Here is a 27,721-nt window from a genome sequence, read left to right on the forward strand (position 1 = left end):
TAGTTTTAAGATCATCGTTCGTTTTGAAATACCCGGTATAGTTTCTTCTGTTTTTTAGAACATACTTGCGGGGTTAATGTAATTATTATGATAAATTATGTTAATTTACTATATTTAAATAATCATATATATACGTCGTTAGTATTTGCTACTATGAAGAAAGTGATTTCATATTTAAGTACACGTTACCTATCCTTAATGATTTCACTATCACGTATATACATCGCTTATACAGGCGCCTGTATTTATAAGCCACAAGTAGTGTCTTAACGTCCTCCATTACAACATGTACAACGTGAAAATATTTCAGTACATCCTAAAACAACGAAAAATCATAACTAAAAGGTGATGCTATATAAAATGGCGGTAGAAAACAGTGCATTCTCGCTAGATGATTCAATGACAGAGAGCACGCGCCTCGTGTTGAAGGAAAGAAATGATGGGATAATCGATAAACGACCGAGGTAAGATAAAAACAACAACAATGGACAACACTATTTTGACAATGATTTATATAATTGTTCTGGAATTATTTCGATCTTAATTTTGAATGTTGAGTCAAACATAAACACGTGAACTGGTCATATTTATAGCTAAAGTTCAGTTTAATCTGCAATTTCTCCTTGCAGCGGATGCTGATTTAATTCATAATTTGTTGTAATTAAAAAAGAATAATATCGAACATTTCAGTACTGATATTCGATGTATGGATACGTCAGCTTTACTTGTCTTGTAAACAAACACACAAATTCGAATTTGTATGATAGAAAAACACCAAAACCGTACGATACATGTAGCTAGAAATAAAAATCATTGAGATGTCCAATTTATTATGTGTATTGTTACAGAAAGGTATCGCATACAAGAAAACTGGTCGTCATGGTTGCAGGTCTTGTACAACAGTTTGTATCAGTTGGTTTAGGATTTGGTCTTAGTATAATGTATGTAGAGCTGATTGCTGTATTTGATGCAAAGAGATCTGATGCTGCTCTTATACAAGGACTTTACCTTGGACTCGCGGTAGGAACAGGTAACATTGTGATGTGTAAAGCTACCCCCATATACGACTGTTTCTTATTTTAACTGGCTCCAGTCTCAACTTCTTCGATAACATACCTGTACACAGCTGAAATATACACAAATGCACAAACATAACAGTTTGCAGTGTTTTGAATTATATCAATAATATGAGAGTCTTTTAATTTGCGATTAAAAATACCAATATCATAAATATTATCGAAATATATTTATACGCAATTCTCTATAATATTTTGATAAATGCGTGTATGTATGCGTATAAGACAGCTTGAAAATCAGTTTTCTTTTCATTATGTTGTTGTTGTTGTCTTTTTTGTTCCTAGAAGATATATTGAATTATTCACAATTATTCTATTGCTTTCTATAATATGAAAGATCCATTTTCATGCGTTTTTTTCAAATAGATATGTCTGGACGCAATAGATACTATAAATTATAACGAATTTGCTGAAATACTTTCATATTGTGTGTACATTTCACATGGTATGATTGGGCACAGAAACCTGTTATAAATAAACGTTTTGATTAACAGGTATTGTGCTGACAGGTGTGATAAAGAAAGTCGGTCCGGGACCAACTATAATTGTAGGTTCAATAGTAGCTTGTATCGGTTTGTTCACAAGTTCCTTTGCACAAAATCTGTCAACTATAATAGGCCTGACAGGTGTTGTAGCAGGTATATTTCCGGTTTCTTTTTTATTTACCCGTGAAATAAGAGCAACTAACTGCCTTGCTTTTTTATGGAAATGATTCTCATAAAACATGTTCTTTTATTTACTATGAAAGCACTTGGAACTGGTTAACTTCAATACTACATAGTCGCTTTTGATTTGATAAAGGACATTATTGAAAGCTTGTTCATACAATTCGAATTTGTACGTGTGATAATTTGCTTATTAAAATACAAAATTTAACATTTACAGTGATAATAGAGTCTGAAACTAATTTGAAATACAGGAACTGCTATTTGTAGAACTTAAACGGTAAATGTAATTTGAAATGAACGTTAATGATTATTGTTCTTTATTTATCATTCTTATTTAATTTATATCCAATTTGCCAACAGTTTCATATCATATTTTCAATTTTTTTACCAAGATATTGTTAACCTTAATATTTAGGTTCCATAAATATTTACAACTGATGGTAATATATGAATATTAAACTCTGTTTAATGTTTTTTGTTTTTTAAGGTCTTGGAATGAGTACCTGCTATTTGTCCGCATTTATCTCTATAAGCTGGATTTTTCACGAGGATCCCGGTTTCCCACTTGTTTGCCTGACAATAGGGTCTAGTCTTGGGCAGTTTGTAATACCTTTCCTGTATGAATACTTCATTTCTGAGTATCATTGGTCTGGTGCGTTTATTTTGGTTTCGGGAATAGCATTGCAATGTATCCCTTTCGGGGTGATAATTTACACTTCTAGAGAATATTTCGTGAAAAGCGATCTTAATAATGATGATAGAAAAGATTCTTCTACCTGCGAAGGATATACAGTACTGCTTAAAGACATTGTGCTGTGGATATTGTTGTTCGATTTCTTAATAATTGCATTGTCAGGTAACATTTCATTTTGGATAAAACATTTAATTTACTACATTCTTTATCAATTGAGGGTCTCCGCGGCCAAGTGGTTAATTTTCTCTTCAAACCACTTGTCCCTCACCGCCCTCGATTGAGATTGTGCACGGGACTTCTTTCATGTAAAGAATCAATTCAATCAGATTCCGAAACGTCGATGGTTCTTATCAGGTGCCTATTGGTGCCTTAAATAATGCAGTTTTTTATATTTTCCTCAATTTCAGTTTATTTTAGCAATATTTGTAAAACATTTTTTGTCGTTGTTTTTATACCAAGATGAGCATACCACGTATATCTTATAAATGATATAATTCATAAAAAACCTGGGGGTTTTTTTGGAAGAAGGGGATTTTGTTACATAATGATTATAATGATTTATTTTTTTATTGGAATCGATATTTTCATTTACCTGTATACACCGTATTACTCGTATTCTTCCTATCGTGTCACGCGACATTATCTACATAATATTCATTTACATATATTAAAACATTTTTGCACTAATGTAGCCCTTTTCAACCTCAGACTATATTTTTCTATAAGGTAATGTTGAAGCTTGGTTTATTGTTGACATAATGACGTCACGGGGTTATACTAGGGAATCCGGTTCGATCCTTGTGTCGGCTTTGGGATTCGCAAACTTTATCGGACGGGTGAGCGGAAGTACTTTGAGATTTAAATGCACGTGAGCACTTGAATATAACATTCATCTCTTTATAGGTTAAAGTATAAAATCTTCAAATTTCTGTCATTATTCAATGTTTATTTCTCAGCATTAATTCCAATACGTTTGATACTGAATACTTAATACTGCACTGCCAATGCTGGGCGACCGTGAGAGTTGTTGCATGTTTTGATGGTTTGATAAAAAGATTCAGTCAAATCGAATTACTGTTTTCATCTGTTCAATTAGATTACATTTTTTTAAGGATTGCTACTGTTTATTGTGTTCTTTTCACATGCACACACATTGCAATTTAAATTACATATAATGCGTTAATACTAATCGATACGGAATATTATGTTGTAGTAGCTTTCTGGGGCTTTGTATTTTGCTACGAGCAGCGGTGGAAAATTGATTTCTCGCGAGACCGAAGATATCAATTTTCCAACGTTGCGAGTAGAAAAACTCATAGCCTCTGAAAGCGTTTACATCATAATTTTCCTTTTATTATATTCGTTTTCGTTTTATTTAGAAAATGAAATGTAGTTGTCAAAAAATAAATTCATGACTGACGGATGATTAAATAATTATTGCAAAATCGGCCACGCCTTTAATAATTTTTATTCCCGTTTCCAAATGCAACGTTATACAAAGCTATGATCGGAACCAACGTCAAAAATAGTCTGATACTTCCATATATGGTACCGTATTTGTCACTAACATAATACGGAAATTTATATCCGTTAAAGCGTATTTGCGCCTCAAGATTTGCGTGTATTTTAAGCAGAAAATTTATAGGTATATAATAAAACTTTTATATTATTATTTTAATTATTGTTATTTGAATCTCATTTCAATTTTCTAATTACAGTAAGATACCAACAGTATACCACTGGCTGTGGCTTTGTCCTGTCATAGCCTTTGGACACATACTTGTTATAAACGTGGTTGGTTATTGGGGTGTTTTTGCTGCTTGTATTCTACAAGGGGCGGCATTTGGTATGAACAATTCACAGACACCAACTATCATGTTTGAGGCGTCAGGCCTCGCAAGATACCCACAAGCCATGTCAATGGTCAACTTAATGTATGGGATTGGAAATCTATTTAGTAATGTAATCGGGGGTATGTTTAACTCATTTAATTAATAAATATTAGCCTAGCTATACATAATATGCAATTGTACTTATAAATAACAGATTAGGCATTATCTTATTACTTCTTTACATAATTTTAATGTTTTATATAAATATAAAATGACATCTGTCGGAGGATTAAATTGCACATGCAACACTTGGTCGAATTTGTATAATTTTTAACAAGTCTGTTTATGGTATAATTATTGACTAGCATTGTAACGACAAGAACATATCACTACTCAACCTTAGTATAACTCAAAAAATAACAATAGCTCATTAATAATTATATCTTTGTTTTCGTTCCAGGAGTCATTCGGGATAGCTTTGGACAATATGATATTGCGTACTATATCGCAGCTGGGGTTACTATTTTGATAACATTCAATAGTGCAATAGTATCATGCATTTTACATCGACGCAGACGACGGGAAGTGCAATATGACTCACTTAAATAAAGAGATAATCCGAACAATACATACATAGAGAACGTTATTAGTACTTTTTTATTATAACATCATCAAACATTTCAAATGTTGATAACCTCATTAATTTAGTCGTCTTAAAATGTTTGTGGGTAATGGCATTTTACTTAACATATTCGTACATGTTACTACGGAATATTGTTAATCGCGGTTTATAACATAATGTGTCTACAATAAACTTTTTTTTGAAATTTCTAATGGTCAACATGTCATTTGATTGCATATCTAATTATTAAACGCTTAATGCAGTTTAATAGAAACTATGCTAATTTTTTTCCAACAGAATGTAATAACAAATAATAAAGCTTATGGAAGATAATATTATATTATATTTTTTTTTCTGAACTAGACTAGACGCTTATCGGCTAATCAGAACAGCGTTTATAAAATAGTATACGACATAATATTATGATACACATCAAAGATCGTGACATTTTAATTTTATTCATAACTAAGTATTTTAATGAAATTATTCTAATTAATATAATATTAGTTATACATGTTTCTGTTGTAATATCCATACAGGGAAATATAGCATAAATGAGATATATGTGACCAGATGGTTACATTAATGTCAACAATGTATCTTCCAGTATGTCCAGTGAGTACTTGTCTGAGGAATTTATTTAACGCAAAGTGTTGTTTTAACGACAAGTTTATAAGAAAAAAACTGCAATTTTAGGCTTTAGACGTGTTGGAAAAAGGCACACGTTAATAAGATGGCGTCAGAGGTTCATACGGCTGCGTATATATAAAGTATAAAGTCATAATAGCGAAGTAAATTTAAACTGTTTTCATGTAATGACATCCGAAATGAAAAAATATGCCACACAGAACAAAAGAAAACATATTGTATGCACACACGTTATTGACCGTCTACGATTTATAGATACCTTTATGCGTGCTTCGGTTTTTCAAGGTATATACAGCATTGTGTATGAAATGTTTAGTTATTAAGTGCTATAGTACTATATAACTGCAATGTGTTATGAAATAATAATAATCTCTTACAATGTCTGTTATTATCTATTACAATAAATTCACATGCTTTTAAATCACATACAATGTTTCTAGAAAAAGAGGAGACTTTGGAGAGAAGCTTTTTGTTGTAAAATATGACACTTTGGATCAACAAGGAAGGTGAAATTTAATAAACCCATCAATCAACATAATTTAGCAATACAGCAGCACCGGCAAGGAGCTCAGCAGGACAGATCAAATACTTGCGGAGGATCAATGACAAAACACGTACAGAATAATATGATAAATAATTAAAAATTGAAAGCAGTCACCTTGCCATGTTTTATATAGTTCTTTCACAGTTTCAAGGTAAGTTACAGTACACACTGGCACGGTTAATAACATATGCATACACTTGCATAATGTCTGAGATTTCACATACAATTTGATTAAAATAAAGACATGTAAATGTAATAAAGTTAAAATCAATACATTTTAATCAAATACAAATAAATTTCTCTTCAATTCAAAGTGAGTTTATTACCACTTATTAATACGGATGATATAGATGATATTTTTTGTTTGTAAAAAAAATAATTTATCCCAGATAAAAGCATGACCGTATCACATTTTGATTGGCGAAAGTTTTTTGTAATGTGTGTTTGTTTAATATTAATATTTCTATCTCTAGGTCTTATTTTCGGATTTAGTGTTATGTATGCAGACCTTACAAATGTGTTTCATTTGACAAGAATAAAAAGTGCAACTATTCAAGGAATATACAATCTTGTTGCTCTTGGAGGAGGTATGCATATTAGTCATTATCTGTTAGAAAAGCTAGTTAAAGTCATACAAAAGAAGAATCTAAACGATACCCATACAAATTAAACGATAACAAATGTGAGTTAGTCGTCCGAACTGATTTGATATGTTTGCCGACGTCAATAGAAATATCTTTTACGGAGGTATCGGCAGTGCTTATGCTTGCAAACTTGTTTGAAGAAGTCTTTGATTAAAAAACCTGAACTGATGTTAAAGCCCAAACTGACACTGATCTTTCAGTGGTAAAATACATCATTTTGGTTTTGACCATAAAACATTAAACTAGAAGAAACGTTGTGTCATGTATTAAATTCTAGAAGGTGATCTATTAGATTTGTAATTCAATTACTTCTTGTTTGAAAGTATGAATGTTCCGTATGAACACACCTGCTGATGTTTCTAAATTCAAAATTATACCATTTCATGTTGAAATTTTGAATTCTGCTTTAGCCGGTGCTAGGGGCCTGGACAGTAGTTTGCACTCGACAGTGCCGTCAATGAACAGACTCAATCAAACCGAGCATGCAACATTTTGCCGTTTTAGAATTACTTTAGGGATTCCTTTTTTCTCTATTCGTTTTCATGCTTTACCATTTTGATTCCCATAGGAGTATTATGGACATGGCCAGTAAAAAAGATAGGTTATGGATTATCGTTGGTCGCAGGAGCCCTAATTGGATGCATAGGATTCATACTAAGCTCCCTGGCTAGCAACTACGAAACTATTGTTGTCTGTACTGGGATTATTGCTGGTATGACACAATTTTCTAATTTATTTGGAATAAATTGTCTTTAATCTTATTTCTGCTCAAGAATGATCTCAAATTGAATTTTTCTTTTACGAAACAAACATTTTGCACTATTTTTTATCTTGTTCTTCGATTGTTTTTCGTTATGGCATCTGTACCTTCCTTAAATATCTATTCATTGTTAACATTCAAGTGTCGGTTTATTTTTCAGGGGCAGGTGTGTCGCTTGGCTTTCTTGCTCCCTTTGCAATAGTAGGAGCGATATATAAGGAGCCAGGATTTTCATTAGCATTGGTAACAGTTTTTGGAAGCGTGGGTCAAATGGTCATGCCATATGTGTACGAAATTTTCCTAACCTACTACCACTGGTCTGGAGCGTTTATTCTTCTTGCAGGCATCTCGTTGCAGGGCATACCATGCGGGCTGTTCATTCATTATTCACATAAGCTACTTGATACATCTGAAAAAGAGACTGCAACGTCGTCAAATGATGTGTTTGGAATAGAATTGCTGGCAGACTATGCTACATGGTTATATTTGATTATCACACTTGTAACGTTTGCAACAGGTATGTGTTTTAAGCAAAGTAGGTATTCCCTCAATTGAAAATCAATTTAATTGAATAAGGTAAATCAAGGTTATTGGTGTGTATGATTTGAGACTCTTTTAAATGCTACATACAATTCTCTTCAGACAAAACACTATTATATCCATAATAATGTTTGGTAACGTGAATTTTTAATAAAATTTGTAAATGGATCTTAATTATTACCGGTTTTGGTATCATTTCTTTACTATTGTTTTAGTGTATTCTCATTTTGACATCATACGCCTGCATAAGACAAATCGATGGGGGAGGTATATTTGTACTGTTTCCTCCATTTTTAAACTTACAACAAGATCAATAAATAAATGTGCGGAAGATATATTACACATTTTACTATCTAACTACTAGATGAAATTGTGTTAAATTTATTTTTAATTACTTAATGATATATGATCAATCTTTATTTTTCAGTCAACTTTGCACCATGGTTCCTAGTTGATCAAATGGTATCAATTGGCTATTCACAACGGTTTGGAGCTTTCCTGCTATTGATACTTGGTTGTGCAAATGTGATTGGCCGCATTATAGGAAGTTTTCTGAAACTGAAGTTGAAACAGATACCGGCCATATACAATATGTTTTATGTTGGACCATTGTTGGCAATAGCTCACACGCTTGTGATATACCTTCAAATATATGGCAACTGGTTGATTGTGGCTTGTATTGTGTATGGTTTCGGATATGGACTTCTTGTTGCAATGCTACCAGTTATTACGTTCGAATTGTTTGGAAGTGATAAGTTTCAAAAAGCATTTACTTTGGTATGCATAGTACTTGGTCTTGCAACTATACTTGGTAATTTTACAGGAGGTAAGGAATAAATACCACCACATTGCTAGTGTAGCATTTAGTTATTAGCTTTGTTGATTTTTGCTACAATTGTTCTATTTTTAATTCAATATAAAATAAAAGAACGTTACATAATTATCGTGCCTTATTAAAATATGCATCTCCATGATATATACTATATTACGGAAGGTGGAGACAAGGTGATTTCCGATTATTTTTACCTTGTGAAAATTTCCTCTTGTTTTTCTTTAGTTAAATCTAATCGTAATGTAGTCCTCTTACATGTTTTTCCCTCAAATGTATGGAGCGTTGTAAGATGCGCACTCTTTTTAATTTTTGTCTTGATATTTCTCATCAAATTTGAACCATAATATAAGGTTGTATATTAAACACTTTTTTACATGATGAAACAAAAGCAAATGCACGTAACTGGTTTATTCCGTTCATGTCAGAATATATTTTCTCTTTATTTACCAAATGCTATAGCTTTATTAAAAATTCAATCATGTGTTAATAAATAAATATGTCATATGTATTATGATAATATGATTTATTTAAAGCAATTGATAATTACGGTTAGGTGCAATGTCATGAATACGAGATATTACATTTTATTTATTACAATTGTGAAGTAGTACGACATAATTGTAATTAGAAATGCTTCAAAGAGACACTTTATTTCAGGTACAATAAGAGATGTGTACGGTGAATATGATCCAGCATATAAAATAGGTATAGCAGTTTCATTATTGATCACAATCGGATTTATTGTTCTAACAATTATCCAACATAGACGTCAGAGAGAAAGTGACAGTCTTCTCCACCATGGCAATGTAAAAGAGATACCATACCGTAGTATGGATTGAACAACTGTATGTTTTTGATGCAACATCCTCTCACATGTACATGGCAGGAGTGTTAAAGATATAAAATACTGTAATCTGCATTAATAATAAGTTTAGCACTTAATATCTTACTAAATGAACATACCTTTTAAAATAGATGGAAAAACAACAACAACAAAAATAAACAACAACAAACAGAGCAAAAACAGAACCCCTTAAGAGCGACACAAACGGCAACATTGAAAATGTTGCAGGCTCGTTGTGATAAAGCCTGTTCATGGACGATACTAGATTGTGCAAAGTACCGTCAACGCCTTCCTAGCACCGGCATTCACCTAGCATTCACAAAACTTTGAAATTTTTAGACTTACATTGAGTGTTGTACCTTAAAGGGACTCCACAGAGGTTTTTTGAAACGATGGGACTGAAAATATTCTTTTCCATATAAATGCACCATTTCATGTAGGTTTGGACCTCTAATCTTTGTGCAAAATTTCAGATCATTCACGCACTTCGTTTTAAAAAAATTTTCCAGAATATTCAAATTGTAAAAAGAATGTCCCAATATGAAAAGCGTTTAAACGCTTTTCACTCAAATCGGGGTAAGAAACGAATTAAAATATGATTGTCAATTTATTTCAAAGTATTTTTTTAACTATCTTTGCATATATTTCTGTTTAAAGTGCCCCAGCTGATTTATGTAAGAAATTCGAAATGTAATGTTTAAGGCCCCTAAACCTCAGTGGAGTCACACATTCTTCGTTTTGTTATGTTTAAATGGTTTACAGTTCGTTTTAACAAATAATTAATTTGTTGAATAAAATGTATTTATTGTTAAATTACGTGTTTTATCTTTTATCAGTATTATAAAACGATGAGAGTTAATTAGACAGGATCATGGATCGCTGTGTCTTTTCATGACAACTAACTTTAGTGTCGTTTCAGTGTACCCTAAGGATATTGCCGTTGCTTAGTATTGTTAGACCGTGGAACAGGTAAGAGAGTGTGTCTGTGAGCATTAAAGTTTCGGTGTAATACAACTTAATTTGTTGCAAATTTCAATATTTTAGCAAGGTCTTGGCGATTTTAAAGTCTGTCATTTTAACTTGATTAATAATTCTTGATAGAAGTCGAGAAACAGAGTCAATAAATGGAATTGCATTTTTATTAACGTTATACCATATCACAGAAACACCAAATAAGATACCGTTTACAAAGGTTTAAGAAAAAGCGCATATTTATGTGTCATTAAAAAACATCGACAAAAATATTCTTTTTTAAACATGATCGAAAAGTCGACCGCAATACATCTGAATCAGTCTTAAAATAATTTGAAACTATTTATTATACCATATAATTTCAAGCGAAATTTAAATGCAAAATAAAACAATATACAACATAAAATTCAAGTACTTATCGTCTGCTTCAGGTTCTTACCGCTTGTTAAAAACATGTTTTGTATGTTTCTATATATGAAGATAGTGTGCAACGACAACTGCAACTGTGAAATATGAATACAAACTTTGTTATTCATAAAACATTTTGTTTATACTTTCAGAGAAATGTAGGTTTTACGTTTCGAGATGTACGGGAATTTGTATACTTTGTACTTTACATTTGACATTTAAAAAGGTATTTACTAAACGATGCGTTGCTATTACCCTCATATCGCATTCATATCTTTAACAATCTTAAATATAACAGGTTTCTTGTTATAAAACCTAAATATTACAATACAACTGAAAACGTTCACACAACACTGCACGTGGTTTTAGATCTTTTCGACTTGATTACTTGAGCACATGTTCTTTGTGACTATTATTATATTATATAGGATATGAGTTTTGCGTAATTATTTCCAGCTAACTGCTGACATCCAGTTATTTATGATAGCAATAAAGTTTAAGTCGTTTTTTCTTTGTCATTGTAATAATAGAAATTGAATTTATCTAGCGTGCTCAGTTTTCTCTTTACTACAAATACCAACAAAGAATGACCCATGATGTATTTATCTATTTGCAATATCAAATACACAGCAGCACAAAATTAAATTAACATATCTAGTTGCATATATTACAAGATATATGTTATATTTCATTACATCAAAACCTTATATTAGCAAAACAACACTTGTGCATTGTGTTGAGGTTAAAGCGATGGCAAACGACACTGGAAGTAGAAAACGGATTTTCGTTACACTTGTATGTTTAATACAATGTTGTGTCAGTGTTGGACTAATATATGGATTTAGCGTTATGTATGCTGAACTAATAGACGTGTTCAGTACATCGAGACTTTCCAGTGCTTTGATCCAAGGAATTTTTAATTTCATTGCATTAGGAGGAGGTATTGCTTTAACTGATATTTTCTGTCATTACAGGTTGTTTGCCTCAATCAGTATTCAAGATTACAGTCTATTTTTTCTTAATTTCTAACACACCTCATTCTAGTCCCATTTTAAACTAACATAACACTTGAGTGCATAATAACACGATAAATGCTCAACATAAGGAATGGAATAGAGAAAATAAGAATTCCAAAAGAAATCACAACACGGCGAAATTGAAAAAAAATGCAGGCTCGGTTTGATTGGGCCTGTTCATGGACGGTATTGTCAAGCGCAAACCACCGTCCAGGCCCCAAGCACCGGCCCAACCAGAATTGTACATTTAACATAAACTGGTGGTGTACAATTTTGAATTTTAAAAGATCCGCAGATGTGTTCATAAGGCGGTTATCGTGGAACCTTCATTGTGACACATAAGTGCCATTCCATGAAAAACGGCATATTGTCCCCAAGTAAAAAATGTGTGTGCCTAAAATGCTTACACATGTGACCTTAAGTCATAAATTTATTTCCTCCGTTCAAACTTCTTTAAAGCATATAAACAGTAAATCTATATTGTTTCCATAATTATATGTTCAATTCTTGAATTAGTTTTAACATTGCAAGTTTATTGCAACACACATACATATTGCACATTACATAATAATAATGAAAGAATACTTTTAGAGCAAAATGTAATAAAAATATAATGGTAGTCAGTCGGCTTTGAAATGTGAATTTTGCAAAATTGTATTTGTGGTTATACACCTCCGATAATATCAGGAGATAACGTATTTATCTGAAAGCTGATGTCCTAGCAGTTATATGAGTACAAAGTATCGTTAAAATGCTTTGCAATTATTAGGCCCTTACCGGTTTAACCGGAGAGGACTTGAGGTTTACCCTCCACCCGTTTGTCTGTGTGTCAATCCGTCCACAATGGCAACATTTATTGGCAAATGACCCTTGAGAAAGATGTTGGGCATCTATCCGGTAGGGGACTTTTGTATTGCTTACAATATGATGATGATTGCCACCGTAGTCTGTTTATTCAGGGAGATAGCACAGTTTGTATCGGTGAGCCATGTTTAGACGTAGCATTTACACTGATATATTTTATAAAAACACATAAAATGTAAATGTGCTATATCATTTTTATGGTAATGTTCAAAATTAAAACACAACATGGATTTTCCTTTTTTAAATTATTGTCTTCTTTGTTTCTTATAATCATACAGCAAAAGTACATAGCTTTCAATAATTATTTCATGTATTATAGGTGTATTATGGACATGGCCAATACATTATCTAGGCATTGGATCATCAATGGCTTTTGGTGCATTATTGGCCTTTGTTGGATTCGGCACAAGTGCATTTGCATCGGATTCGAAAACTATTGTTGCTTGCACAGGAGTTATATGTGGTAAAATATTGTTTTGTCATTTGTATCTATTCTGTGCCACAAGCAGTATGAGTCATATGATTGTCTATGCCCAGTCGAGGATTTAATGATATTAATCCAAGAATCTTGAAACAAAATGATTTACTGATTTGACAAGCATGATTGGTGTAAATATGGAAAAGAACACCTGTGATAGATATTTTTTAACATTTCAGGTGCTGGATTATCGATCGGGTTTATGGCTCCTTTTGCAGTGGTAGGTTTGTTGTACAAAACAGATGCAAGCTTTCCGATAGCGTTGCTAACAGTTGCAGGTAGTGTCGGACAGATGGCCATGCCACAAATCTATCGTGTTCTCCTTGATCTTTATCACTGGTCCGGGGCATTTATCCTTCTAGCCGGTATTGCCCTGCATGGGTTGCCATGCGGTGTGATTATTCAATATTCAAATGATATTTTCATAAAGGAGAATAACTCCAATACAAATTCGGGAACATGTTGCAAGAAACTGTGTTTTGATCCTGTGACTTTGCTATTTCTCGTTATAGTTCTTCTTATTTTTGCCTCAAGTACGTTTAAAACATGTTCCTCTTAAATGTATTCAAAACACTTAATATAATTCTTTCCGTTTTCAAACCGTATTTACAATTAAAAATCAGAAAATAATGTACCTGTATTTATTTATATATTTTTTTTAATATATATATTTTTTAGAAATCATCATCAGTTTATAAATGTACATAATTTTAGTAAGTAATATCATTTGATAATGATTTGTATGCATAATGCGTCAACCAATAAATATTATTAACTGTTTCACTTCAGCAAATTTTGAAATGTGGTTTCTTGTCGACCAGATGACATCTCGTGGGTACACTCAGCACTTTGCAACATCGTTACTTTCTGTGTTAGGATTTGCAAATCTTGTAGGGCGTATACTAGGTATTATGGTAAAATTAAGGAAACATTCATGCCTTGCTGTGTACAACATGTTTTACGTATGTCCTATTCTAGCAGTAGCACACGTACTGGTTATATTACTGCAAAGGCTCGGCAGATGGATGTATGCAGCTTGTACAGTTCATGGTGTAGCGTTTGGGTTGCTGAATGTATTTGCACCAGTTATTATTTACGATTTGTCCGACAAAGACAAGTTTCAACAAGCAGTATCTCAATTGAACTTGACATTTGGTGTTGCAAACTTACTAAGCAACTTTATAGGAGGTGATTTACCTTTTTTGATACCTTTTTTCTTTGCTATGTATAAATTATCCGATTTTATTTTATAATTTTTGAAAGAAAACAATTATGGCACAAGAAACGGTTAATAACATTACATATGTATTTCTATTGAAGTTTTAAAAAAAATCACACACCCGCAAAATAAGCATTCATCTAAAGAACAGAATAAAAAGTATGGCATTTTAGATTCTGTTCAAAGGATCATAATACAGTTTGCGTCACGTTGGGCGGTAAATGACATTCCCTTACACAAATAACATATAAATGCTTTCTGCCGTGTATAGTAAACGCTTTTAAATAAGACACTAGAATATATGAATACGATGTATGAAATATGTCTGAAATACAAAACTTATAAATAAAAACAAACTGTTCAATCCCGTAACATGCATTGAAAATATATCAAACGCACAATTCATATTGCTTTTAAGACGCCTTACGAATTGGCGTCATGTGGCGCACCTGACTAGTTGTAATGCAAACTAATATTAAATACGGCGTTATATAAATGTAAATGTGTATGTTTTAAGTAAATATTGATTACATAATATATAAAAGTGATGTTGGCTAGAATTTCATCAGGGATTTTTTTTCATGTGAGAAATATATCCCCCTGGCCTAATTAACGTCAAAGGTTCTATCTTATACCCGTTTGTGCCTGAAATAATATACGGAGGGGCGCCAAATGCATTTTCTACTAGTAAAGTTGGAAAGTCGCTGTGTTTTTGCGACGTTTAACCCGGCAAAAACACTTAAGATATGAAAAGTGTTTCTTAAATTAATTTCCACGAAATTTTATCAAATTATCTGTAAGATATCATAAAATTTGAGGCAATCAAACAAAAATCCCCTATAAAAAATGCAGTTGTGATATCATAACCTGCTTTTCATATAACTAGATGATTATATAGAAAAGTTTTAGTCGGAATACCTCTATGTCCGGACAGTTTATAATTTGTTTTTGTTTCAGGTATTATCAGAGACATATATGGAAATTATGATATGGCATACAAGCTTGGAGTGACAGCTGCTATCATAGTTACCTTAGGTTTTGTAATCATTGCTAAAGAAACAAGAAAACGGGACATGGAAAGAAAGAGTTTTATAACTGAATATAATGAACAAGTCACAAAATATAAGTCTATCAATTAAACTATTTACAAATATTGTTTTTCCTGCCTGGTCTAAATTTGGTTATTTCTTTATTTGAATTGTATTATATGTCTATGGTACGTCAGTATTTTCTGTAAACAACATTAGAAATAAATATATATAGCTTGTTACTAAATTGATATATCAAATGGCATGTGACACAAATGGATGAGTTTCTGAATAATTTACATTTATACCCGTCCGCGTTTTGCACTTGTGCCTTCTTCTGTTTTTGACTGGTCCCTTGCCGTTGGCAAGGAGCCAACTTAGTAGAAGAGAGGTTATGTAAATGATCACCGATGCTGATATAGAAACAAATCAGATCCGTTTGATTAATAAAATCTTTACAACAAGGGAATCAAATACTCAAAACTATGATTTTACACGGGATTTAACAATTTTAGAGCAACAATCCTTAGCAAGGCTAACCCCCTCCCCATGCCAAGGAAAGCAAATTAAAATGTGTGTTAAATTTTGCTTCACATTTTATCGTGACAAAATGCATCAGAACTTCTGTTAGAGTATAATTACTTTGTAAATGAAATATAGTAAAAACAGATGATGACTTTATATTAAATATGGAATATTAAAGATTCCAATGTAACGTACAATTTGTGTATTTAAGACATGTATATTATCTGAAAGAGAACTTTAAGTTATTAAAATATTGATAAATGGCTTTATTTTATATGCTTGCTATATACGAGGGATGATAAAAATTAAACCGGACTGTGACTATCAATTGATGAATTTTCAACCTATCACTTATTGTTATATATCACACTTAATCGGAAAACAATACCTTTAAACTGATGCTTTATCTAATCTGATAACGCAAATAATTTGTCCTTAACAGCGAATTCAAAAACCATGGTAACGCTTACCCGGCGCAGTGCGTAAATTCGCTTTGACACCAGGCTCTTTAAGCAGCGTATATTTTACAATATGGGACATTTAGATCTCAAAATACGCCAACACGTCATGTACCATATCTTTGACGTTGTCAGTAAAAATTACTTGATTCAAATCATATTTATATTTGCAATCACAATTCAAACGTCACATGTTAATGAAATACTCCGTTAAAACTATGTCGTCGGAATGTCTCGAAAATCGATCAATAAGAAAAATTTGTCAAAAGTAAGACGAGAAACTGTTTAAAACGTAGAAAAAGATTATGGCTATCAAGGGAAAAGTTCCAGAAAGCCACAGCATATTTTTTGATTAGCATAAAAAAAACTAAGAAAGGGTAATAGAGAAATAGAAAACAAGTAAGGGAGAGACAGAAAAAAGAAATTTTCAAGGACGTTGGGGACGTCAATCGCCAAGACGTTGAAAAATGACAGTCGATTGACTGCGGACATTGTCAACGATGTTCGACAGTAGCTACGGCACGGTGCAGTCAGCTCTAAGGATTTTAAAATGATAATAGTTAATGCATTAATTACATATATTGTATTCTTTGTTTACAATTGTATCAATTATTTTCTTATTTTAGGCAGTAGTTTTATAGAGAAATTGTGTCAACAATTAGACAGTCACTGTTCAAAATCGGCTATGCGTTTTTTTTTATTTTAAAATAATGACAATTTTGTTCATAGTTGTATTTTTTTCTTATGTATGATACATTATCATTCAGCAACATTATTTTACATTATTTGTAATACATAATATAGTTTATTGCATGTGCAATTTTTCCAACAATCAAGTTACAGAAGGAAAGAACGGAAATTTGCGTCATTACAGGAGCTCTTTATCATCATCCATTCTTTTACAATACAATATGATACCCACTTGTACAGAAATATATATAGGCAGTGGATCCGCCGCATCAACAACATGACTGTACCACGTATTGGCCTACTCCGTGAATGAGTAAAAAAACTGCTCCGTTAAGGAAAATACGTTTGTGACGTCGTTAACGTCAATTTGAAAGTTATACCGTGCGCCGCATTGCTTTACATGTACATGCCAATAGCAGCATAACTTTTTTATTTGTTTATATTTCTTGTTGGTATTTTTTGTATCATTTAGGGGATAGATTCCGATTTATGTTCCGTGTATTTTTATGTAAATTCATTTATTAGGTAAAGAATCATTTACAAAGTCCGGTTAATTTTTGATCATCCCTCGTATGATTTCAATTTATTATTTTTTTGCAATATTAAAATATATTACAATAAATTATTTATTGTTTGTATCTTACAATGCATGTACATATAAATACTCCAAGAAAACATACATGACTTATGAAACTCGTCATAAATCATAGGATAATTAGCATAGTGTGTATGTTTTAGGTTTATACATTACAAGATTAAAACGCTGAATGAGCAATTCGTACTATAATAATGCACATTTGTAACGTCGATTTTAATATAATAATGATGACTACATAATTCAGATATTTGTTTTTTTTCTAAAGAACGATCTGTGCTGTATGTTACATTCATGCCCAAGTATCAACGCGTATAAGTTAGTATAACATTTAATTAACAAATCTAATTTTATTCATTACTACAGCTAAATATCTATACATGTATATTTATACAGTATATTCAAATTTTGTATTGTTTTAAAACCTATGTTTGATATTATATATTTCATAACTGTAGACATTGTTATACATTTCAAGTGCTGCAATACTCTTAACTTTTTTTGTAACCATTTTATGATTTCTGTGTAATTTACGCAGACCTTATGATAAATTTTATTGACGTCTTCAGTGCATGACGATTGGCCAGCGTTTGATCAAAGGGACCATATGAAAAGAAACCATCGCACAATCTTAAAAATGGTAAAAAGCGTATAAACATAAATTTGAATTTCTAACATTGTTCGAGTGTGGCAGATAAAGTGGAAAATTTTGCGAAGGATAATTAGACAAATTAATCGATAGTTTGCGCTTTAAAACCCTGTTGGGGTTAAAATGGTTGCAACGTTTTACATTTGTGATCAATTTGCTAAAACATTAATTTGGAAATACGGCGCACAGTACGGAGACCAAAGGTGACATTTTCCACACTTTCTTCCCGGAAATTATTTCGGTTGAATGTGCTACATTTTAATTCGTTATCACGAAATATTCATCCGATTTTAAAAAATATCAGATCGTAATTACGAAGTATTATTTCGTTTTTTTTTAATGTTATTTCGTTTTCATGAAATAATAACTCATTTTTACGAAATATTACTTCGTTGTTACAAAATGATAATTCGATTTTTACGAACAATTTATTTGTAATTACGAAAAAATAATTCGTTTGTACGAAATATTAATTCTTTTTTAAGAAATATTGATTCATAATTATGAAATATAAATTTGTTTATACGAAATCGTATTGAAGATCATTGTTAGCTTGATGAAAAATTGTAACCTCACAATCAAAAGCCTGGAGCAACCTTGCCATCAAATATAATGATTATAGGTCTGATGGTTCTCAAGTACCTATATTTGAGTGAACATTGCTTTTCAGTGACAAGTCATTCTCAATCCAAAATATTCTCTTTTTTTTTTCTTAAACATATTCCCAACAGCTGGCAAATAACAAAATGTTTTATCTTTTGAGAAAATTAATCTTTTCTGACATGAATTTTTAAATGAAACAGGCTGTATTATTACTTTCTTTGATAATACACACTAGTAAAACTTAACGAAGTTTGCCCCCAGATTTTCCCTAAAAATATATCTCCTTAAAATTTATGTATGAGCTCCGTGTGATCATAAAAATATGATATTTTGCATTAAAACGCAATAAAATCGACAAAAGGAAAACTCAATTTTAACAAACTTGTCCCCCGAACATGTACTTCTAAACTGGCGGTTATTTATGTCCAATACATTACTGTTATACCCTCGCGTTAAGGCATAAGAGTTAGAAGAAATAATATCGTTATTTATATTTTGTTGCCTAACATATATTTAGTCAGAAACTTAGATGCAATGTCTTTATGAATATTACCAAAGCTCTAAAATACGAGAATATTTCTTTTTGTCAATCATCTGGAGGCCAGCCCCTTTCAAAGGATTCACATGCAAATTAAGGACAAAAATATCAAAATGATTTTATGTACTCCAGTCACGCTTAAATGACATTTTTGAAACGTCCCAGCTTGAAATTCTGTATCAACTCTATATATTTTGGATTTGAAGAGTAAAAATATCTATATATGTTGAACGAAATTTAGACGCAGGCAAAATCACCGAGTAGTTTAAGAACAAGACATATGACTTGAACAAACCCTGGAAGTTACAATGACAAACATTGTGAATATTGTGTGATTGAAACAAGTTTTAACCCATTCATTTAACATTTTTTAACGTTTCCAGAGTTCACTGTGACAACATTTGTGAAATCCTAAAGCTCTTACCTGACCCACGTGGACATTTTACAGATTAATAGCTGAAAACTTCAAAACGAAGCAATGAAAATTTTGCCTGTGTCTCCCTTTAACACCAATTTGTTAGGTAGCTTTTTAATTTTTGAAAATTTCTCAATTTCACAAAATTCCACATAATTTTACCAAATTAAAACCAGAACAAAAAATAGCTCTAAAAGGCCCTGCATTTTTTTCAAATTTTGACCTCGAGCTGTAAATAATATTTCGTAAAAACAAATTAAGTCAAGGGGGGAAAAGTGTGGAAAATTTCACCTAAGAGGCTCCGAAGCATAGAGATAATCTGTAACTTTTTACATTAATTGTTGGTTCAAACCTACATCTAATGATTGCACTAGTATTTATTGAGGGGTATACCTGACAAAATTAATGTCGACTACATGTTTTTGTACAAAACTTTCGCATTACTAGATTACTTGTACTGGCACGGTAAATATTTCAACAGTAGAACCATGAGTGCGAAGCAATTATGTATCCTTTTGCATCCACCCTAATCTCTGTCTTAAACAATAGACTTTAATTATGTCAATGGTCTTTATGAAACCGACCGTTATTCCGCAAATTGTGTTCACTGCCTTAGAAACACAGTTCACTTTTAGTATAAAAAGCGAAGAACATAGTGACCGCACAAAAATGTTCTTTTGGTAGTTTGCATTTCTCTTTTTTTCTTTTGTGGTCTAGGGGTGATGAAAAAAATGTTTTAGTCCTGTTTCTTTTGTTATCGACAGTAAAATGAAAATTATTTATTATGAGTTATTGCGTTAAACAGATGTTTGAAATGTCCTTTATTTTTACAAACATGTCGAATCACATGCAAATTAATATAGAATCAAAACAGTCAACTAAAATAAGAAACATATTTTGGCTCACGTGACAAAAACAACAGTATTTCAAAAATTGTTCACTAAACGACGCGGAATTAACATTTGATCAAAACTTTGGTGCAGGTTACAACAAAGCGATGGAATACGGAGGACGGTTCTTGGTTACACTGATATGCATGATTCAATCTTGTGTCAGTGTTGGATTAATTTATGGATTTAGTGTTATGTATGCCGACCTAATTGACGTGTTTAGTACATCGCGATTGACTGGCGCCTTCATCCAAGGAACTTTCGACTTTACTGCATATGGAGGAGGTAAACAAAATATATGATTTAGTTGCGTAGTAGTTTATTCGGATTACCTATTTCTTGTTAAGTTTCTGTACTTTAATTAGTTTGAATTGACCAGTTTACAAACCATTTATCAAAGTCAGATTGTAGATACCAAATCAATGTTTATATTTTGAAGGTTTTAAAATGAAACGCACGTTTCTGTTGCTCGCAGTAAATTATTATTTCGAAGGTATATTCCTTTTGAAAAATTATGTGATATATTGTAGGTATATTGTGGACATTTGCAATACACCGTCTAGGAATAGGATTGTCTGTAGCTTTTGGTTCAGTAATTGCATGTGTTGGATTTGCAGCAAGCTCGCTAGCATCGAATTCTCAAACTATTATAGTTTGCACGGGAGTTATAAGTGGTAAATATCTGTTTTATTTTGGGTCAATATTTCTGTTAATTTGGTAAACAACACACATTGATATTGTTTCGATCTCCATTGGGATAACATAGATATCAATAATTAAATTTCGAACCGCATTTTATAAACAATAACAATAAAGTTTAAAACACGTGGAATGAATGACAACCACAAAGAATGTGTTTTCCATATCTATAGATTGTATAACCTCAATTTAATCTTTCCAACTTTGTCGAGAAATTTCAAGAGCCAGGAAATGTTTCAGATTTCTAATTTTTAGGATTATAGATTTCCTAAGTAACTAATTGAAAGAGGTAGGTGAGACTCCTTTACTCATTTAATAGTGAATATTCAGATATTCAAAACATTTGCATGGCATCTATAAACGAGTACAAAACAATCGTGAATGAAACATAAAAGGATATCGCGATCAGGCTTAAAATAAGTTAACCTGCAGCATATTAATTTCAAAAATGTTTCTTCTTTGACGTAACCCATGTTTGTGCTGGTGAAAAGGAAAAAATACGTCTGATCTTTGAGCAAAAAGGTCCTAAATAAACATGCACATTTATCAATATGGACACCGAAATTATCATGACAATATTTAAGTTATTATTTAAATTAACATTAAACGATTCCCCTTTTCCGTATCGTTTTTATATATTCTAGGTGCTGGTTTATCAATTGGCTACATGGCTCCTTTTGCTGTAGTAGTTTTGATGTATAAAGTAGATGCAAGTTTTCCAATAGCATTGCTGACAGTTGCAGGAAGTGTCGGACAGATAATTATGCCACATATCTATAGGATTCTTCTTGATGACTTCCACTGGTCAGGCGTTTTCATCATCCTTGCCGGTATCGCTCTACAAGGTTTTCCGTGCGGTATTTTGATTCATTATTCCAAAGATGTTGTTGACAGAAGCGGCGAAAATAATGTCACGTCTGCAATATTTGACAGAAAACTATGTATGGATCGTGTAGTTTGGCTGTACCTTCTGAACATCATTCTTATTGTTAGTACAGGTAAAATTTTGAAAAATACTAGCATATACATCTTTTGTGGAATCAAAAATATATGGAACAATGGATATTTTGACAAGAAAAATACATACAAAAACACAACTGTTTCCCGACGCGTTTGCATAATTGTCAGTGTACGAGTATATCTTTGTCCCAATGTCTTATTAACACCCACCATTTATTTTATTGCAAACTAAGTTATTTGACCGATTCAGACGCACACAAAATATGTGTCATTGTAATAGTAAATACGATTTCGAACGTTTTGATAGAGGTACGGTCAATTCAATTATGAGAGGCTACATTTCTAGATAATTATTTAAATATGAGATCTTTATTTAAAAAATGCCTGCTAGTACGATTGTTTCTTTTCAGCAAACTTTGAAATGTGGTTTCTTGTTGACCAGATGTCATCACTTGGTTATACGTATGTCTTTGGAACAGCTCTTATTTCTGTAATAGGATTTGCAAACCTTGTTGGACGCTTGTTAGGAAGCATCGTGAAATTAAAGACAAAATCATTCCCAGCTGTGTATAATATGTTATATACGTGTCCTGTTCTAGCAGTTGGACATTCCCTTTTCATACTACTGCAGACTCTCGACAAATGGATGTATGTAGCCTGTGCCGTTCATGGGTTCGCATTTGGTTTAATGAACGTGTTTCTTCCAGTTATTATGTACGAATTTGTCGACAATGAAAACTTTCAACAAGCTGTTTCTTTTCTGAACATGGCATATGGAGTCGGAAATCTACTAAGCAATTATGTCGGAGGTAGCATTTAATTTCATTCTGTTATCATAAATATTATCTTGATGCAAATGAATTATACGTTATACCCATTTTTAGGCTTAAAATAATGATTATGGATTGCTTCATTCTCATTTAATTTTTATTAAGAGAGAATGGTTTTTTTTGACAGAATATGGTCCATCGTACTTGTACTGTCTGTGTTTTTAATAGACACTAGTGAATGTGTAGACAATATCTGATCTGCTCTAGGTAACTCAATATGTTTGATGGAAGTAGAAATAATAAAACATCTCTCATTTTCATAAAAAAATTGTTGTTGTTTTGTTTTTGTCGTTGTTGTTGTTGATGTTGTGTTTTTGATTTATCGCGGCAGTCGGTTAACTACCTGGCTTTCCTGGTTAAAACCAACTACTCCGCTAACGACCGAATGAATTTCAGTCAGCAATAAGGCAAAAACATTGTGTGACTAACTGCCCTCGAGTACTAACGGTGCTATATTTCCTTTTTAAATGTGTATTTTTTTACATAACTGTTAATGCATTCTCATCCGTTGTGCATATGTATTTTATAAAACTGATTGTTTACAAAACTGATCAACTGTACATTCAAATAGAAACGTAGTCATGAATGACAAATGTGAATTAAAAAAAAATATATGTATTGTGCATTCTTAAATATTATGCATGAATTATTACATGATTACAGCTGTCTAAACCTCAAATTTTCTTTATTTGTTTCAGGTAGCTTAAGGGACCTATATGGAGATTATGACCTCACATACGAGGTTGGAATCGTTGTTTCTATATTAGTAACGCTCGGTTTGATAATCATAGCGTGCATTATGAGAAAACGGGAAAGGGCAAAATTGTGTTTGATTCATCAACATGTATTACTCTCTTCACAGTACAAATCTATAGATTAAACTATGTTTAACAAAAATTTTACAATAAGTGTTGAAGAAACTTGCATTCTTTCTTTTTAAAACGGAATTACATTCATTTAGATCTTTCTTTGGTAATTGTCTACTTTCGATGTATAAGGATGGTGTAAACCATGTAGAATATAAAAATGTTATTTTGTTTTCATTTGTAAGAGATAAACAGATTTCAGTCAACTCTGTAAACCGTAATTGATTTAAATATCAAATAAGATAATTATCTACAGATTGTTTAATAATAACGGTGTCATGAGTGTTTTAAAATGCGAACGGTCTTCATAACTATGGAATTATCAGATCTTATATAAAGTGTAATCTTACTCTTCATCAGATTTTAATCCTTTGACAAATTACTATAAATATTGTGAAGATTATATTTACAATCGTTGCTTTGAAACAGTTTTTAAGAAGTTAAACAATTAAACTTAATATCACATATTTTTCAAATCTTGCATGCTTTTAGTTTTGTCATAAAACAGCTTGGATACACACGCCGCCTAACAACTGATAATTTTTCTTAATTGTGCATAATTTTGTTTAATATGTTTTCCGGTACTTAAAGTCACTATTCATAGAATACAACAAGAATGTTAATTTGAAGGTACGTAAGTTCCGCTGTATTCGGGCAGGCGTTTTAAATACTATTAAACATTAACTTTCCCTCTATTGTCTCAAATTAAGATGTGCCTGTAATAATATGTATTATAAGGTTGCAGCATTTTATTTATTTACTGGTTTCCATTTTGTGTATCTATATCCGTGTTTAAAATAATGTTTTTTTTTTGTGTTTTTAAATATGCACCTGGTGAAACTATCTTACAGGCTTTTGCAACATGTAAGAAGCTTGGTTTGTATAAAACGTTCAAGAATGACAGTGGAAAGTCCTAGGTACACGCAGTTTCTCTAACAAAACGTGTAAATAAATCTACAGATGCTCCTTAATTTAAAATTTCAAAATTATCAAAGACGTATAAAACATGTGTAATTCTACTAAAATCATGGGCTCTTCTGCGTGGTTCGGAGTTTGTATTTACCACTAGTCAATGAAAATGCTAAATTACATCGAGTCTGCACTCTTTCCAATGTTGTTGCATTTTGCATTCTTCAAGTTTCCCATTATTGTTATTTTCACGAAACTACATAGACATTGAATTAAAAATGAATACTTCCAGAAAAAATAAGCTTCATTTATCTTTTCCTTTTTTATTTTTTTTTAACATTTTCAAAATTTGATAAAATCGCGGATAAATAATCAATAAGGTAAAAAGTAAACATATAATGGTTGTGATATTCTTAAAACGTATTCTCCGTCGCTGTGGTGCTTCTAAAAGACTCTTCTTATAATGACTAACATTTTGTAAACCTTAGTAGATGGAATTATTTGCTACCTTATTCAGAAGTACATATTTGACATCGGGTTTAAAGATGTGTATCCTCCCACAACTGTTTAATCAAACAAAAAGTTCACAAGTTAAAGGTTTTAGTTGGTAGCACACTTACGGTGAATGGCTTTCGGGGTTTTCAAACGTTTTTTTGACGTCACAGTTTATGACTTTGTGAAAACCTTCATACTGCGCCGTATTGCTATGTTTGCTTAGATATGCATGTTGTGAGCATAATGTGTTTAATCGTTCATTTTAAAAAGGATATATTATGCATATTGTTTTTAATTAATGGCTTAGTCCCGGCTATTTTTATCACCCCTCGTATATTAAGGAACAGTATGCAACTTTTCTTTGATTTCATAAATTAGAATCTGTTATATAATATTGATTTTGATACATCAAATTATATCACTGTATAAATGCAATAACACCGATGAACATTCAGACAGAATGCAGGAATCTCAACCGTAAAGTTAAGTCTTTTGAATTATTGTTTAAAAATGCTAGTCTATATATATCTACTGTTGATATTAAAATTGTAGAAATATTTAATATGATTATTTGCAAATAAACAATGATTATAACAGAGCTCACTGTGTGCTTTAAGTAAACCAGGAAACAGACTTTACAGAAACTGTCTTGATAAATATCCACTTATCATTTCACAACAGGAGCTAAAGCTCATCTTTTATTGGATACATTCTGTGATAGTTGACAACCATGATTATAATAAAATCATTTTAATATATTCATAGCTGACGACACCATACCTCTTTCATTGTACTTTTGTTTTAAACATATTAATTTTCATTACGGAATAGCTGTCTATTTAGCCTAAATCAATGTTTTAACGAACAAAATATACTTTCATTACATTTAATTATATGAAAAGTTACGGAGCTAATGCTTACAGAACTAACAATAAAACAATGTTACCATTGTATACAATGATGTCCATGATGACAAGGAGGACATTTCATCTTTATGAATTCCCGATATCAACTTCGTGAATTCACAATTTTAACTTTTTGCACTCACGTTTTCAACATACGGAATTCACCAATTAACGACGGCAGCTTCAGGAAATTACGATTTTTATCTTTTAAACTGGACGAATTCACGATGTTTGTTAACTTCATATATTTGCGATCTTAACGTAACGAATTCAACTTTACGTTTTCAATTTCACGATATCACGACTCGTGTATTCTTGAAATTGAAATAGTAAATTCGTGAAGACGAACCAGATAATTAACAAAGTTGAAATGACACAATCGGTCATTCGTAAAAGTAAAATAAACTTTCAAACTTATGATAAATCGCAGCCCAAGCCTTAGCACCATATTTTAAAACTTAAACACTTACAACTAGACCTGTGTACATGTAATAGAACTGCAAATATATCTTGTTCACAAACATAATATGATGATGAAACGTATGATAACGTAGTGAATATATTTAATCTGTCTGGAAAAGGGGGAGTTTTATTTTTATACGCTTTTTTAAGCAAAAGAATGAAACATGATGCATCCTCTTATTAATATTCCTTAACAGAGTGCAAACATCTAGAGGGAGACAACTGGTCCTAAACATTGCCTGTATGTTACAACATTTTATCACCCATGGCCCAATGTAATGTATGTCAATGACAGCGTATCAAAGTTTGTACTTGGCTTTGCCCAAACAAATGCTAGGAAGGCTTTAGTTATTCTTGTGCAAATTCATAATCAATAAAATAATATTAATAATTAAAATGTTTGCAATGACGGTTGAGCATTTAAATTTGCTTTACATTTTTTGTCAGCAAATTTGCTAATAGCATGATCATTTCATTCTGTACATTAACTAGAATATCCGCAAAAAAATAGACTAAGAAGATTGCATACCGCTTAAACCACTG

General features: G+C 31.8%; 5 protein-coding genes across 5 annotated transcripts; all 5 read left to right on the plus strand.

The window, feature by feature from the left end:
• The first annotated feature begins 240 nt into the window (after nucleotides 1–240).
• On the plus strand, nucleotides 241–5,215 carry LOC132751896 (monocarboxylate transporter 3-like). Its single transcript, XM_060742109.1, has 7 exons — nucleotides 241–464; nucleotides 849–1,030; nucleotides 1,571–1,714; nucleotides 2,232–2,600; nucleotides 3,165–3,306; nucleotides 4,157–4,410; nucleotides 4,731–5,215. The coding sequence occupies exons 1-7, from the start codon at nucleotides 349–351 to the stop codon at nucleotides 4,877–4,879; spliced, it is 1,356 nt and encodes a 451-aa protein (XP_060598092.1). The 5' UTR covers nucleotides 241–348; the 3' UTR covers nucleotides 4,880–5,215.
• Nucleotides 5,216–5,999: 784 nt separating this feature from the next.
• Nucleotides 6,000–10,704, plus strand: LOC132751897 (monocarboxylate transporter 4-like). Its single transcript, XM_060742110.1, has 5 exons — nucleotides 6,000–6,671; nucleotides 7,297–7,440; nucleotides 7,649–8,005; nucleotides 8,456–8,854; nucleotides 9,518–10,704. The coding sequence occupies exons 1-5, from the start codon at nucleotides 6,482–6,484 to the stop codon at nucleotides 9,697–9,699; spliced, it is 1,272 nt and encodes a 423-aa protein (XP_060598093.1). The 5' UTR covers nucleotides 6,000–6,481; the 3' UTR covers nucleotides 9,700–10,704.
• Nucleotides 10,705–11,674: 970 nt separating this feature from the next.
• On the plus strand, nucleotides 11,675–14,001 carry LOC132751903 (monocarboxylate transporter 3-like). Its single transcript, XM_060742116.1, has 3 exons — nucleotides 11,675–12,024; nucleotides 13,284–13,427; nucleotides 13,622–14,001. Exons 1-3 carry the CDS (start codon nucleotides 11,763–11,765, stop codon nucleotides 13,999–14,001), a joined length of 786 nt encoding a protein of 261 aa, XP_060598099.1. The 5' UTR covers nucleotides 11,675–11,762.
• Nucleotides 14,002–14,226: 225 nt separating this feature from the next.
• LOC132751898 (uncharacterized) lies at nucleotides 14,227–17,352 on the plus strand. The gene is made up of 2 exons (XM_060742111.1): nucleotides 14,227–14,630; nucleotides 15,619–17,352. The coding sequence occupies exons 1-2, from the start codon at nucleotides 14,243–14,245 to the stop codon at nucleotides 15,798–15,800; spliced, it is 570 nt and encodes a 189-aa protein (XP_060598094.1). The 5' UTR covers nucleotides 14,227–14,242; the 3' UTR covers nucleotides 15,801–17,352.
• Nucleotides 17,353–22,261: 4,909 nt separating this feature from the next.
• On the plus strand, nucleotides 22,262–26,288 carry LOC132751899 (monocarboxylate transporter 1-like). Its single transcript, XM_060742113.1, has 3 exons — nucleotides 22,262–22,749; nucleotides 23,122–23,520; nucleotides 24,240–26,288. Exons 1-3 carry the CDS (start codon nucleotides 22,419–22,421, stop codon nucleotides 24,419–24,421), a joined length of 912 nt encoding a protein of 303 aa, XP_060598096.1. The 5' UTR covers nucleotides 22,262–22,418; the 3' UTR covers nucleotides 24,422–26,288.
• Nucleotides 26,289–27,721: the final 1,433 nt, after the last annotated feature.

Source organism: Ruditapes philippinarum, unplaced genomic scaffold, assembly GCF_026571515.1.
Source record: "Ruditapes philippinarum isolate M1 unplaced genomic scaffold, ASM2657151v2 ctg285_1_1_1_1, whole genome shotgun sequence".
Classification (NCBI taxonomy): domain Eukaryota; kingdom Metazoa; phylum Mollusca; class Bivalvia; order Venerida; family Veneridae; genus Ruditapes; species Ruditapes philippinarum.